Source organism: Gopherus flavomarginatus, chromosome 2 (genome assembly GCF_025201925.1).
Source record: "Gopherus flavomarginatus isolate rGopFla2 chromosome 2, rGopFla2.mat.asm, whole genome shotgun sequence".
Lineage (NCBI taxonomy): Eukaryota > Metazoa > Chordata > Testudines > Testudinidae > Gopherus > Gopherus flavomarginatus.
The window spans coordinates 86,681,756-86,695,164 of NC_066618.1; the positions used below are offsets into that span (position 1 = coordinate 86,681,756).

The window sequence follows — 13,409 nt, forward strand, 5'->3', positions numbered from 1 at the left end:
CTGGAGGAGGGAGTAAAGTGTGTTAATTAGGTTTGCAGAGAAGACTCATTTGGATGATGAGGACAGACAAATTATGTGAAGTGTAACAGATGAGTGAAAGGTACAGGAAAGAAATAACAAAATGAGATTTAACTTGGACAAATGCAAGATAGCTAATCTTGAAAAAAACAATATGGAACACTGATTTATTAGAAGGTTGATACTTGGAAATCAGTAATGCTGAAAGAAACCTAGAGGTGATAGCGGACAACAAATTTAAAATAAGCTTGCAATGCAATATAACACCACGAATGTGATGGATGTGGTTTTGGGATGTATTCAAAGAGAGAATTTGCTCAACTTTGATGATTTCAAACTTAGATTATAGGATTTAATTCTGAGCATCTCTGAATTCCCTCCAATTTGCCTAGATCTTTCTAGAGAGCAATAAGAAGGTAATGAACACTTCACAGGATTAGGCCCCAAGTCTCTCTAAAATTAATGGGAGCTAAGGCACTCAGCTCTTTATAGAAGAAACTGAACACTTTGCAGGATTGGACCAAAAAATTAGCAAACAGGTGCATTCTGCACAAATTTCAGTTTCTGACAGATTTCAAGATGGAGTCACATTAGAACAGTGACAACATAATAATGGTATGGATAACACAGCAATATCTATAGTTGAGAGAACCATGTTTTATATATGCAGCTCTTGCAACTTTACTATGAAAGGACATAGGGTTTTCAGATATGTACTGTATACTGCCTTTAAGTATCCAAAGGGAAGTGCAAAATCCAGTTTTTCATTCCAGTAGCCCAGGCTGTAGCAACTCTGGTGTTGTGTGTGGAAAATAAACATAGCACAAGACATACAAAACCTGCATTCACATCTTGTCCACTCTATCTGGTAAACAATGTATTTGGCTCACTAACAGTCTCTGGGCTTAACTACCTTGAACTGCTTTGAAAAATGAACCTCTGATTTTGTTGTAACATCAGCAGTTAATTCCCTTCCTTAAGTAAATAAACCAAGTACGGTAGGTTAAAGACCTATGAGACCCACATCAGAATTAGCAAATACAAAATAATAAACAGCAGATCATTGCTAAGGGGCTGGTTCTAACATCATAGCTAGAGGCACATGCCCAGAGCTTATTTACAGTAAATGGGAATTGTGCCCAATACTGCAGAGAAAGGAGGTTTGTGAGAATGAGAAGAAAGATAGTGAGTGTAAGGCAGGGTTATTAAACTGAGGATGAACTCTAGTAAAACATATTGAATACCCTCCAGCAAAAGCACAACAGCAATGTGGCACCATGATGCAACATCATACATGACGTGATCAAGTCTCATAAATCCAGAGATGACCATCATTGGTGCACTTTAAAAGTGGATGGCGTACAACTTGAATTGCAAGTACCACTTTGCCCTAGGGCTTGAAAATCTAGTAAGCTGGGAATGGTGTTCACACTTCTGTATATGCTAATAACCAAATCCAGCCCTCCCTCCCATGCATGCAACCCCATTCAAGTTGTTTATACTCAGTGCCACTCCCTTCCTTCTTGGCCTAAATTGATTGTCTCTTTCCTGATCTGGCTCACCAGAAAGAATGATCATGTCTCCTATGACCCCAAAAAGACTGGGAGACACTCCTGGGACAAATCTGGCTGGTCAGCCCCCACAAACCAGAGGAAACAAAGAAAATAGGAGACAGTAAACTTAATCAGAGAATTGTTTGGGTGGAACACTGAGTCAACAGAGTCAGCATGAGTGTCTGCATGAACAAATAGCCAGTAACTGGTGCCCAAGTTTTTGGGGTCAAAATTATATCCAGAGGAAGTGACATGATGGATATCAGAAGCAACTAACACTTAAAAGATGCCTTTAAGAGCAGTTAGTGGTATCTTTTTCATTGCCAGAGACTACTGATACATTGAATTCCAGTGTGAAAGGCTTAAGATTCCATAAAATGAGGAAACCATAAGTGATAAAACAGTGTAATTAGTTTCTTAAATTAACTGCATCCCTCCCTTTTGGATTTTTCAAAGATACTGGATTTATTAAAGGAATGCACATATCGTCATAGCCTGACATGGCCTGGCCTGACATGCGTAATTAACACATGGACCGAGGCCTCATTTTTTGGAAGAGAGAATTATGGAAGGAAATAAATAATCAGGTTGAAAACAGAATGTTTGTGCAAAATAAGGTAAATAAATAGATCAGTAGGCTAAGAAGACAGAATGTCTGAACCAACTAAGACTTTGTCTACACTAGCACTTTTATTGGTAAAACTTTTGTCAGTCAGAGGTGTGAAAAAACACCTCCCTGACTGACATAAGTTTCACCAACAAAAGTGCCGATGTGCACAGTGCTATGTTGGCGGGAGACGCTCTCCTGCCAACATAGCTACCGCCACCTGTTGGGGTAGTTTAATTATGCTGGCAGGAGAGTTCTCTCCCACCAGCATAGAGCGGCTACCCAAGAGACCTTACAGCAGCACAGCTGCAGTGGTACAGCTGTGCCCTGTAAGGTCTGTAGTGCAAACATGCAGGGAACTATTTACTATGAACTAGACAACAAGGGACAAGGAATGTAAAGATGAGGTAAAGAGGAAGTTGAATAACGGTCAGTACATGCTGCACAGGGACTGGTTCCTGCAAAGTAACCAAGCCAAGCCAAAAATGTGTGATACAATGTATAGTAAATACAACGAGATGTGTAATGTATAAAAAGGGAGAAGGATTCTAAGTAACTTTGGAGCTGTGATGTACCCTGCATCCATTTTTCTCCCTCCCCTTCACCATGTTTGAGTCTGATCAACTTAGCATAGCATTGCTGTATGCCAAATTAAGATACCTGAGTGACGAAGGGTGAAGTCAAACTGAGTTCTTGGGAAGTGGAATGGAAAGAGGTTTTGGAGGGAATCCCAACAATATGCAGGGCCAAATCCTGCACTTAGTTACACCCATTCCACTTCACTGTGCAATAGCATGAAGAGTTTGATCCACACTCTTTTGCAAAAAATATGTAGATGGCAAGTTTATAGGGCCAAATTCACCATTGGTGTAACTCCATTGGTTTTAAAGCCTATGCACCAGGGATAAACATAGCACTAAAGGTTAAAATATTTAATTTTAATTAGTCTTTGCTTCCCACAAAGGAAGCTTCCGCTGATGACTTCAGAGCATACTGGTACTACTATATTTATCATTCTGCCTTGTTACTGTTATTATCTATTAATTGTGTAACAGAAGTTCCCAAAGGCCCTAAACCCACAGTGCCTGGTTGTTGAACAAACACTGGAAGACATGGTAACCCTAGACCTTTTGCCATATTAGAAAGTGATATGGAACTCTGTGTTTAAATGCTGCCCTGGAAAATGAAGTTATTTAGCTGCTTATACTTTATGTTGTTAAGTTTGAATGCATCCATCAGTCCATTTGATATGATGCATTTTATTATGGTCTGATGATAAAGTGACACGGTGGAGGTCTTGACGGAGGGAGGGAGGGTCTGGGAGTTGCTGCAGACCTTTCTGTGCATCCTGGTGAATTTTATGTTGTTTTTCCTAATTATTCCTTGTATAAGGGTGATAGCGACAGAGGAAACAACCAATGTTGTAGAATGCTCAGGTGACCTTCCAGACCACCAGGTTATTTGACAAACTGTCCCTTGATTATTTCAAATGCTTCCCCATATTGTCCCTCATAGCACTCCTCTGTGCTCCCCTCCACACAGCACCCCTGCTGTGCTCAATTTGTTTTCTCTCTAGCCCTTACTTTGTGCTCCCCACACCCTTGTTTCCTCTCTGGAGGAGTATCCTATTGCTTCCTAAAGTAAGATCCTCCCAGCGCAGCCTTCTGGTTACCAGTATAGACTATATATTCCCCACTCCTACCCAGCACCTATATTATGCTGCACAGCTTCAGTGGAAGCAGTTGTCTTGAGGTCTCCCTGAAAATATCTAAGAGGTGACTGGGTTGGTACAGAACCTCAGAGTTACAAACACCTCGGAAATGGAGGTTGTTCCTAACTCTGAAATGTTCGTAACTCTGAACAAAATGTTATGGTTGTTCTTTCAAAAGTTTACAACTGAACATTGACTTAATGCAGCTTTGAAACTTTTTGCTATGCAGAAGAAAAATGCTGCTTTTAGCCATCTTTATTTAATTGAAACAAGCATAGAAACAGTTTCTTTGCCTTGTCAAATCTTCTTTTTAAACTTTCCCTTTATCTTTTAGTAGTTTACATTTAACATGGTACTGTACTGTATTTGCTTTTTTGGTGTCTGCTGCTGCCTGATTTGTGTATGTCTGGTTCCAAATGAGCTGTGTGGTTGACTGGTCAGTTTGTAACTCTGGTGTTTGTAACTCTGAGGTTTTACTGCATGGTTAAGGGCTCTAAGGGCCATTGGGAGGGCAAGTTGTGGAGAATCACCTGGTGCATAAGCAGCTAGAGAAGCACTGTTACACAGCACTGCTATAAACACCTTCAACTGCGCACAGCTGCAGTCAAGTCCTGGGGACTGAAAATATCTCGTACCATTTGGGACACTATCAGCCAGACCAGGACTTCCTGACAGCTATGGTTGATAGGAATCTTGGCGTGTATGCTAGATAAGCTTACCTTTGACACAGGCCTGAACTTGCCCATACCATTCCCCACAGCTGTCACAGAGCAGCGTAAAAGCAGTGTCTTTGTTGCCCATGACGTAGCCCTGAGCACAAACATATAGCAGCTCATCCCCCATTTCAAACCCAGTGTGACCATACAGGATCGTGTGAGGGAAGGATGGGGGGTCCCCACATGGTTTGTCTGAGAAGAAAAAGAAACAAGAATTGTTAGGAGAAAATGTAATATGTTGAAGTATATTGCTAAGAATGGTGTTAGACTGGTAAGTCTAGATACAATCGCCTGTATATCCACAGAACACATACACTAGTCACCACATATGGTACACGCTCCCCAGAGTACTTCATAATTATGCTTCAGTCATGCCCTGGACAGGCAGAGATAGAGTTAAAAGAGTAGTTTGAGCTTCATGCCCATGCAATTTTGGGTTCTTTGCTGGAGAGGTGTCAGTACCCGTTGGGATGGCAATATGTGTGGACCCATATCTAGTAGGGCTTTTTCCTACATTATAAATCAATCAGCTGCATGAAGGTTACAATGTCTTATCATGTATCTACACTATGAAAAAGGTCGAATTTTGGTCAGGCCTAGATAGCATGTTAGCTAAACCTGACATAAACTCAACTATTTTTTTCTGAGTCAAGACAAAGCTTTGGAAATGGACTGAGACTTCCAGGTCTTTCTATATAGTCCTCTAAAGAGTTGTCAGTTGGTGAGATCTAACTTGAGCCAAGTTAAAACCTGTAATGAAAGGCTCAGTAGGCCACTTTCAATCCTCTGAGCCATCCAGTCCCCTACTGAACAGCATATCTAATCTACAGGATTCTCATTAACCTTTTCCTTCTCATAACGGGAACTCATTTACAATCTCAAATTGGCTTCCAAAGAGGAAACTTAATCTTTGAAGCACTGACCCATGTTCTCAAATTCACAAAGACAGTTAGGGTTAATAAAGCTCTGAATTCTCCTGTGAGAAAACTGAGATGCTAAATCAACTTGTTTGTCAGGAAATAAAATATAAAATGCTTTTAACTGAATAACTCATTTGACAATACTTGTGTATGCAGCGCTGAGAACCTGAAAGTGAAAATGAATACAGTATAAACAGATATGTAATTGACTTAATTGAATTTATTTTTTTCTACCTGAGAGAAATGCAAACAGTAAAAAAACAACAGCCATAATGAAGAGCAAACTGCATTTTAAAAATTTATACAGTTTTAATAATCTAAGAAGGTGTCAATAGCATAAGGCCAGGCTATTCAGGTAGTAATTAGAGCACAGTGTCCTCTCCTTGCAGATTCTCCCCTCCTCATGAACATCCTGTGAGAGAAGGATTAGTTACAACCATGTCACCATCCCTTCTTGCTTCAGATTCCATAAGCCGCCCTTGGAAAGCCAAGGGTGTCAGGGGCGACGCCCTACCAAAACCACAATGGACAGTGAATACAACCGCAAGACATATTAACTCTTTCATTGCCCCTTCCACACTTCCTTTCACTCACTCCAGAGGCATTGATGGCTTGGGGGATACTGCTGACAGCATAGCTTCAACGAAGCCACATTGTCAAGGAGTTAGTGCAGATGGCACTGTTCTTACAAATCTTATGGGACTTGTAGCTTGTGGGGCCAGGACCACTGGTTATCCTGCAGGAGGAGACACCTCAACAATCCTAGGAAAATCCCACAAGATCTTTGTTGTGTTTTCCTGCCCCTAGATCCACTCCCATGGGTATTTCTACTGGCTATCTAGGTTAAGATCCGGGCTATAGGGAAATACATTGTTATTAATGATATATGTTTATATGTTGAGAATTATTAGCCTTATTGTGGAACTTTATTGTTATACAGAAAATACTGTTGTTACATGAAGGTGCATGTGGTGGAGGGATACTCCTTTGTCAGCATTTCCTCTCAGTATGGGGATGCTTTATGGCCCTCACTGAATGTTTCTGAACCAAGTGTGCTGCAAGACCATCAGCCGCTAATTTAGGGGAGACATGATCAACGTTAAAGCTTTGGAATTTATTCTCCCTTTAATATGCACATACAGCATCCAAGTTTCAGAAGTTATTGGGAATTATATATACATCCACTGATAGGAGAACACACCTCTTTGAGCTACACAAAGCTCAGTTTATGCTCTGTTCATTTAGGCTTGGCACCTGAGGAAGTGAGGAGCAGTTACCAGCTTATGTGTTTCCTGTGAACTGATAAGAGTGATTAGATTGACATGGGTGAAAAGAATAAAAAATATTTGGCTGCCACATGGGAAAGCTACAGACCACTGGAATAGGTGTACTCTATTTGTGTAGTTACATTAATTAATGTTGAAAAGAGTTAGGTGTTTGCACTGAGGAAAGAATTGATCCCAAAGCATTCTAGTAATAGAGTTACTTATTTGAAGGTATCCTAACCTACAGTCAAGCTGCAAAATTATGGGGCATGGTGGGGGAAATTAGCATCTCCATACTTTAAATATACCTTATACTTAACACATTTGATATGTACACTATATCCTTCTAGGAGATAGAGTTGAAGGGCTAGGGTTGCCAATTTTGGTTGGATGTATTCCTGGAGATTTCATCACATGACACAATCTTTAAATAAAGATTAATCTTTAATTCCTGGAGACTCCGGGCCAATCCTGGAGGGTTGGCAACCCTGTGAAGGGCCCTAGCGACAGAGCAACCTAATGGAGGAGATAAAATGGAGCCTGTCCTTCTTCAGAGCATGCTGCAAAGTCTGCCTGTTTCCCATAACCCGTTCACATAAACAAATAATTAGTGACACTCAATTTAAAAGGAAAAAAAAGAGAAGAGAATTTTCAAGAACATGGGCAAGGTTCTTGAAGAGCACAGTCAGCTGTGATATTGTCCAAGTATAATGCTACGTAAATGTAAATTACTATAGTGATGGGTGCCCTAGGAATACCTAAGATAGATGCACTGAGATGTCCATCTACATCCTACCTTAAGCAGTTGGTAACCAACTCCCAAAAAAAAGGATAGTGGAAGTGAGTGTGCATCCAGTAATCATTCATAACTTTAGAAGACCTTTTTAAATACAGGTCAGTAACTCTTCTTATTATGGGGAAATTTTCTGTACTTTACCCTGCTCCTGAAGAGTAAAGTTAGAGAGAGTTCTACCAGCCTTTCAAGATATTAAAGCACATTAGCACCAGCAAAAAATTTTTTTTCTTTGCTCAAGAACAGGGGGATCAAGATTAATAGAGTCAAGATCTTAACGTCAAGGGACCCTTATAATTACCTAGTCTGACCCCTTGCATAAAAAAACCCCATAGAATTTCACCAAGTAGTTCCTGCATCAAGCCTGTGATTTCTGATTTGAGTCCAAGCATATATTTTAGAAATACATCAATCATGATTTAAAGATTTCAAGTGAGGGAGAATCTACCACATCCCTAAATCAGTAATTCCGATGGTTAATTACCCTTACTGTGAAACATTGTGCCTTATTTGTAGTGTGAATTTGTCTAGCTTCAGTTTCCAGCCATTGGATCTTGCTATGTCTTTTTTGTCTGCTAGTTAAAGATCCCTCTGCTATCAGAAATTTTCTCCTTGTGTGGGTACTCAGAGACCATGATCAAGTTACCTCTTAATCTTCTTTGTTAAACTAAATCGATTGAGCTTCTTAATCTCTCATTGTAAAGCAGGGTTTCCAGATCTCAAAGGAGGTGGCAGTAGTCAAAGTAGAATATAATGAGAGCCTGCATGAAAGAATTGGCTGTAGGAATGGAAAGAAAAGGGAAAGATCTTGGTGATGTTGACGCACAAACCCTGAATGTGGAATATATGAACCCTTGGCATAAGACTGTTCTCCATGGTCTTGCCTTCACTGCACAGTTCACTTGAGTGATAGGCATCTGAGTGTGACCACTCGAATTTGCCTAGCTTGAGTCAGAGAGCCAACACTGCAAAGCCAGACTTGAATTACTGCATCCATAAAGGTGCTGCACTCATTTGTGTGAGGTGGCAGGACTTCAGGGGGGCATAGCCCATGGTTCTTAACTGCACTAATCTGAGCTGCTTTCTCTGCATTCTTTCATTGTATTGCGAGAGAACTTGTCTGTCCTTTCTGGACACCTGTGCAGAAGTAGTCTTGGCTAGCAACTTATTAAAGTAAACCACTTGCAGCTTGGCATGCTTCAGACTTCTGTCTGTGGCCACTGTTCCAGCAGATGGGAAGGCCGGGGTCCAACTTGGAGCAATGGTCTGTACCAAATGTTGGCATTAATGCAAATTTCATTTTGGGAAGAGGATGCAGGTATAGGGCATGAAAGCTGGTAGAGAGTGTTTCTGCAGCAGCTTGTCTCTATGAGAGAATGGGGGTCACCAGGAGAAAGCAGAAATATGGCTTACTAAGGAGATCATGTTAAATGGATGTAGAAATAGAGGAGTGGGTGCAGATTTTAATAGCTGATGAATCTCCCTACGCTGACTGGCAGTTCTGAAACAGGACTGTGTGCTTGGGACATTGCTGATCACCTAGTCCATCTCCTCATAGAACTGGCCTGTTCTCAGTGACTTACAGAGCACTGTGGTCCCTGGTCTTCCCATATGTGATCTTTATGGACTTGATACTTTTTTCCCTTCTGTCCTGAGGTCCTATCTGGGGGATCCCTTGCTCTGCCAGTTTCCTAGAGAGCACATAATCAAACTGTGAATTTCAAGTACTGGTCCTGAAATCAACCTTTGTGGGCCTCCCACCAGAGATCCACAAGAACCCCCATGTCATCATCTGGTCAGCTGGTAGCATGCTGGAAGACAATCTCCTGGACACCATTTCCTGTACAAGCAATGGTACTGGTGCAATGAGCTGCCTGTGAATGTGGGATCAAAAGCCAAACCAGGCTATATATGTTGGTAGGTGACTTCTGGTACACAAGTAGGGAGTGAATATCTGGCAAGAAAATGCAGCTCAGATAGTGTTGCCAAGCCTCTAGGATTGGTCTGGAGTATCCAGCAATAAAAGATTAATCTTTAATTAAAGATTATGTCATGTGATTAAATCTCCAGGAATACGTCCAACCAAAATTGGCAACCCTAAGCTCAAGTGGAATTGTGAGAAGACATTAGAGAACTAACAGCACTTGAGTGGCTTAGGCCCGTGTTCACACTGCAGAGTGGTTATGTTCATAGCTCAAGTATTAGCAATACTAGAGCCTATTTTGCCTCTTGGGCCAGCTGATGTTCAGTGAAAAGCACTAGCATGCTTGAACAAGAGGTTTTTGTGTATGCACAGGACTTGAGTCAGAGGCACCATCAGGTGTCAACTCGAGTCAACTGTCCAGAAAAGACAAGGCCTAAGAGTGTTTGTCTGGCACCAACGAATCAGTTAAGGTCAGTGATAGCTCTGGTTACAGAACAGCAATCGATTCAGTAGCCTTTTCTTTACAAGGGGGTTTAAGAGACCTGAATTACTTCAGACTGCATATTTCGTCTTGACTTGGACTTCAGGAGTAATGACCATCTGAAGAAGGTTAGTGGCAGGTGATTTTTCAGCATTGATGTAAGTCTCTATAGGGGAAAAGAAATCCCCAGTTTCCAGTAAAGAAACTTTCTTGACTTAAATTAGATGCAGCTGTTGAATCCGTAAAAAGGTTTTCTGAGACATCTTGACTACATTTAAATATGCAAATAAAGGACAATCTGAAATAAAGAAATAACTCAATAAAGACACAAACCTCAGTTTCCTCGTACAGGTAAATCTCCTTTTGGCAGGATTAGTAATCTTTCCAGTTACCATTCCATATGTTTCACTGACTCCCAGATTCTGGAAGCTACCATGAAACATCTGCCTTCTGGTTTCTTTGAAGGTCAGCCAGGAGAATTTTCCCAGAGAGATCTCTGGGGTTTGTGATGAGTTGTCCTATTGTTAAGAGTTTAGAAGAGCTCACTCTTGATGCCAAATCTCTGAAAGATGAGGGTGGCTGCTTTACTTTCCTTCTTGATCTTGGAGATACTTAAGCATGGAGAATTTTTCCCTTTTTCCAGATAAACACTGAGATGAAATGAAATGCAAAGAACCGAAACACAACCATATAAGTGTTCCTTGTAAGCTACTGCTGCTGGGATGCCAATACCTCTTTCATCAGAGAATGGCTGGTAAAAATAACTTGATTTATTAGTTTAAATGACATCATCAGGTAGCTGGAAATTCACTGGCAGCTAAATGCAAAGCTTTGGAAAAGAAAACTATAGAAATTGAAAAACCTCCATGTTCATGGTAAAGCATAGCAAATTAAAAAAACAGCATAAACACACAGAAACCTATAGTTTACTCTTTTAAAGTAAACTTTAAAATGTTTGCCTTAGAAAATTCCAACCAAAACTTGATTTTCCCTTTATTGCCGAAGAAAAAGCAAATTGAAATAACTACAAAATCCATCAACTTTTGAGGAATATTTGGAGTCAGAGGTTATGCCTAACAAAATTTGATTTGCATGTCTGCAGTGGAACACTACAGAGATCTCACTCGTTGCCTATAAAATCAATGGTTCAAACAAGGAAGGAACCAGTGAAGCCCAGGAACTACTGATAGGAGGTAGTAGTGGTGGTGGTGGTGGTGTTTTTCTATTGTTTTTGCTTGTTTTTTGTTTGTTTTTAAATTACACAGGAAAATTAGAGTGAACCAAAACTGTTATTTAAATATGAGATGGAAAATGCATGTTATGTTTCCCTGGGGAAAAGTCTGCTTGATAGCAGAACCCTTTGATGATTATTCCTGTTTTATTTATTTCTTCTGTATTTACATGTATTCTTGTGAACTTTGCTGTGGAATGGCTTAAAACAGATTGTGTTAACATACAGCCCTTGGGCCAGATCTGGCCTACATGAGGATCATATGGCATATTTGGAACCTGCAGAATGTAATCTCTTTTTTTTTAAATAAAGAACGTGTCTATCCCTAAGTGTTGAGAAGATAACCTTTCAAATGTGAATTGAATATAAATCTACAGACAGCGTGAAACAGTGACTGAGATGTGAGCTTGATTTGACCCTTGAAGCTTTAAAAATACCAGCAACCTGCAGTGATGTAAATAATGTAATTTTTTATTTCCCCCTGCTTTTCCGCTCCGGCTGTGCCGCAGGTTTTTGGTTTTTTTTAAACCTTGCTTTCCTAATTTTTTTTTTTTGCTTTGTCGTTCTGGCAGCTGCCCCCCGCCCTTTTTTTTTATTCCGCTTGGGGCAGCAAAAAAGCCAGAGTCGTCCCTGCTTGTGAATCACCGTGGGCGTTTCATGGACATTAACACAGGCTGGTCCGGAAAGGTGCATGATGCACACATCTTTCAGAACATTGGCCTGTTCAGGAAGCTGCAAGCAGCGACTTTCTTCCCGGACCAGAAGATCATCATAGGGGAAGTTGAAATGCCCATTGTGATCCTGGGAGACCCTGCCTACCCCTTAATGCCATGGCTTATGAAGCCATACACAGGGATCCTTGACAGCAGCAAGGAGCGGTTCAACAATAGGCTGAAGCAAGTGCAGAATGACTGTTGAGTGTGTTTTTGGCTTTTTAAAGGCCTGCTGGTGCTGCCAATATGGAAGGCTTGACCTGGCCGATGACAATATTCCTATGCTTATAGCCGCGTGCCGTACGCTCCATAATATTTGTGAAGGGAAGGATTAAAGCTTCACTCAAGGCTGGACTCCTGAGGCTAGCGCCAGGAGGCTGAATTTGAACAGCCAGAGACCAGGACTATTACAGGGGCGCAGCGCAGGGCCATAAGGATCAGGGATGGCTTGAGGCAGCAATTTGAAGCTGAAAGCCACTAATATTTGTTGCTATGCTCAGGAGTGAAGTGCTTGTAATGCTAGGAGGTGATGGTGATTGGTGCAGATGATGCACTATGGAGGTTTAAGAAAATTGCCTGTTGCTTTGCAGGTCTCTGTTTGCTTTCAATTAATGGAATAAAGATTGCTTTCAAAACAAAACAATTATTTTATTAAAAAACAGCAACCAGAGGAGAGAGACAAACAAAAAAACATATCAGCACTGTGGGGAAAGGAAGAGTCCCGGGCAGAGGTGGAGTCCCGGGACGGTTAAAGATTTGTGTATGTCCAGGTAATATATGCAACCTTGTCCTATGGAGTACAGTGCAGCGGGTACTGTACTTCAGCCAGGCTAACTTGCAGAGGGATGGATATTGAGTGCAGTGACTACTGGGAGTCCGCAGGGCTGGACTGTGACAGGGCAGGAGTGGAATGCAGCGGGTACAGACTGGTCCAGGAGGTTGATAAGAGTGTGTTGGCGGTGTCTGGGGGACACATGGAAAAGAGTTTTGCAGCTGCAGGGCAAGGCAAGTGCGGAGCTGCTTGGTTTGCAGTGCTAGTAGCGCCTGGAGTGTTTCTGCTTGGCGCTCCATAATGTTTAAGAGCTGCCCCATGGCTTCATTCTGGCATGCCACGTTCTCCTTTCGGTCCCTCTTCTCACTGTCCTGCCACTCCTTCAATTCTTGGTTTTTGGCTGTGGCGTGCATCATGACATCATGCAGAAAGTCCTCTTTAGTTCTTTGTGGCCGCTTTCTAATTCTGCACAGCCATTCAGCTGGAGATAACGAAGATGGAGGCTTGGATCTCAAGGTCATAACTGTGAAGCCAAAATGCAACATTTTACAGAAGCAGTATTGTTTGCAACCCACAGACCGCTGATTCAGTGATTTAAAACACAGCCACTATTCACATACCTGTCACTAACTGGCTGACCCCAGGCAAGCACACATGAGCCATAAGACTCCCAAAATGGTGAGTAACAGCAGGGGCAGGGGAAAT

The 13,409-nt window shown here is 41.4% G+C and overlaps 1 protein-coding gene across 1 annotated transcript in view; it reads right to left on the reverse strand.

Annotated features, from left to right (window-relative positions):
- SUSD5 (sushi domain containing 5) overlaps positions 1-13,409 on the reverse strand; it is a 72,505-nt gene that overhangs the window by 18,063 nt on the left and 41,033 nt on the right. Inside the window, exon 4 of the mRNA XM_050938004.1 lies at positions 4,609-4,797. Coding sequence (XP_050793961.1) covers positions 4,609-4,797 — 189 coding nt within the window. The remainder of the gene's footprint in view (positions 1-4,608; positions 4,798-13,409) is intronic.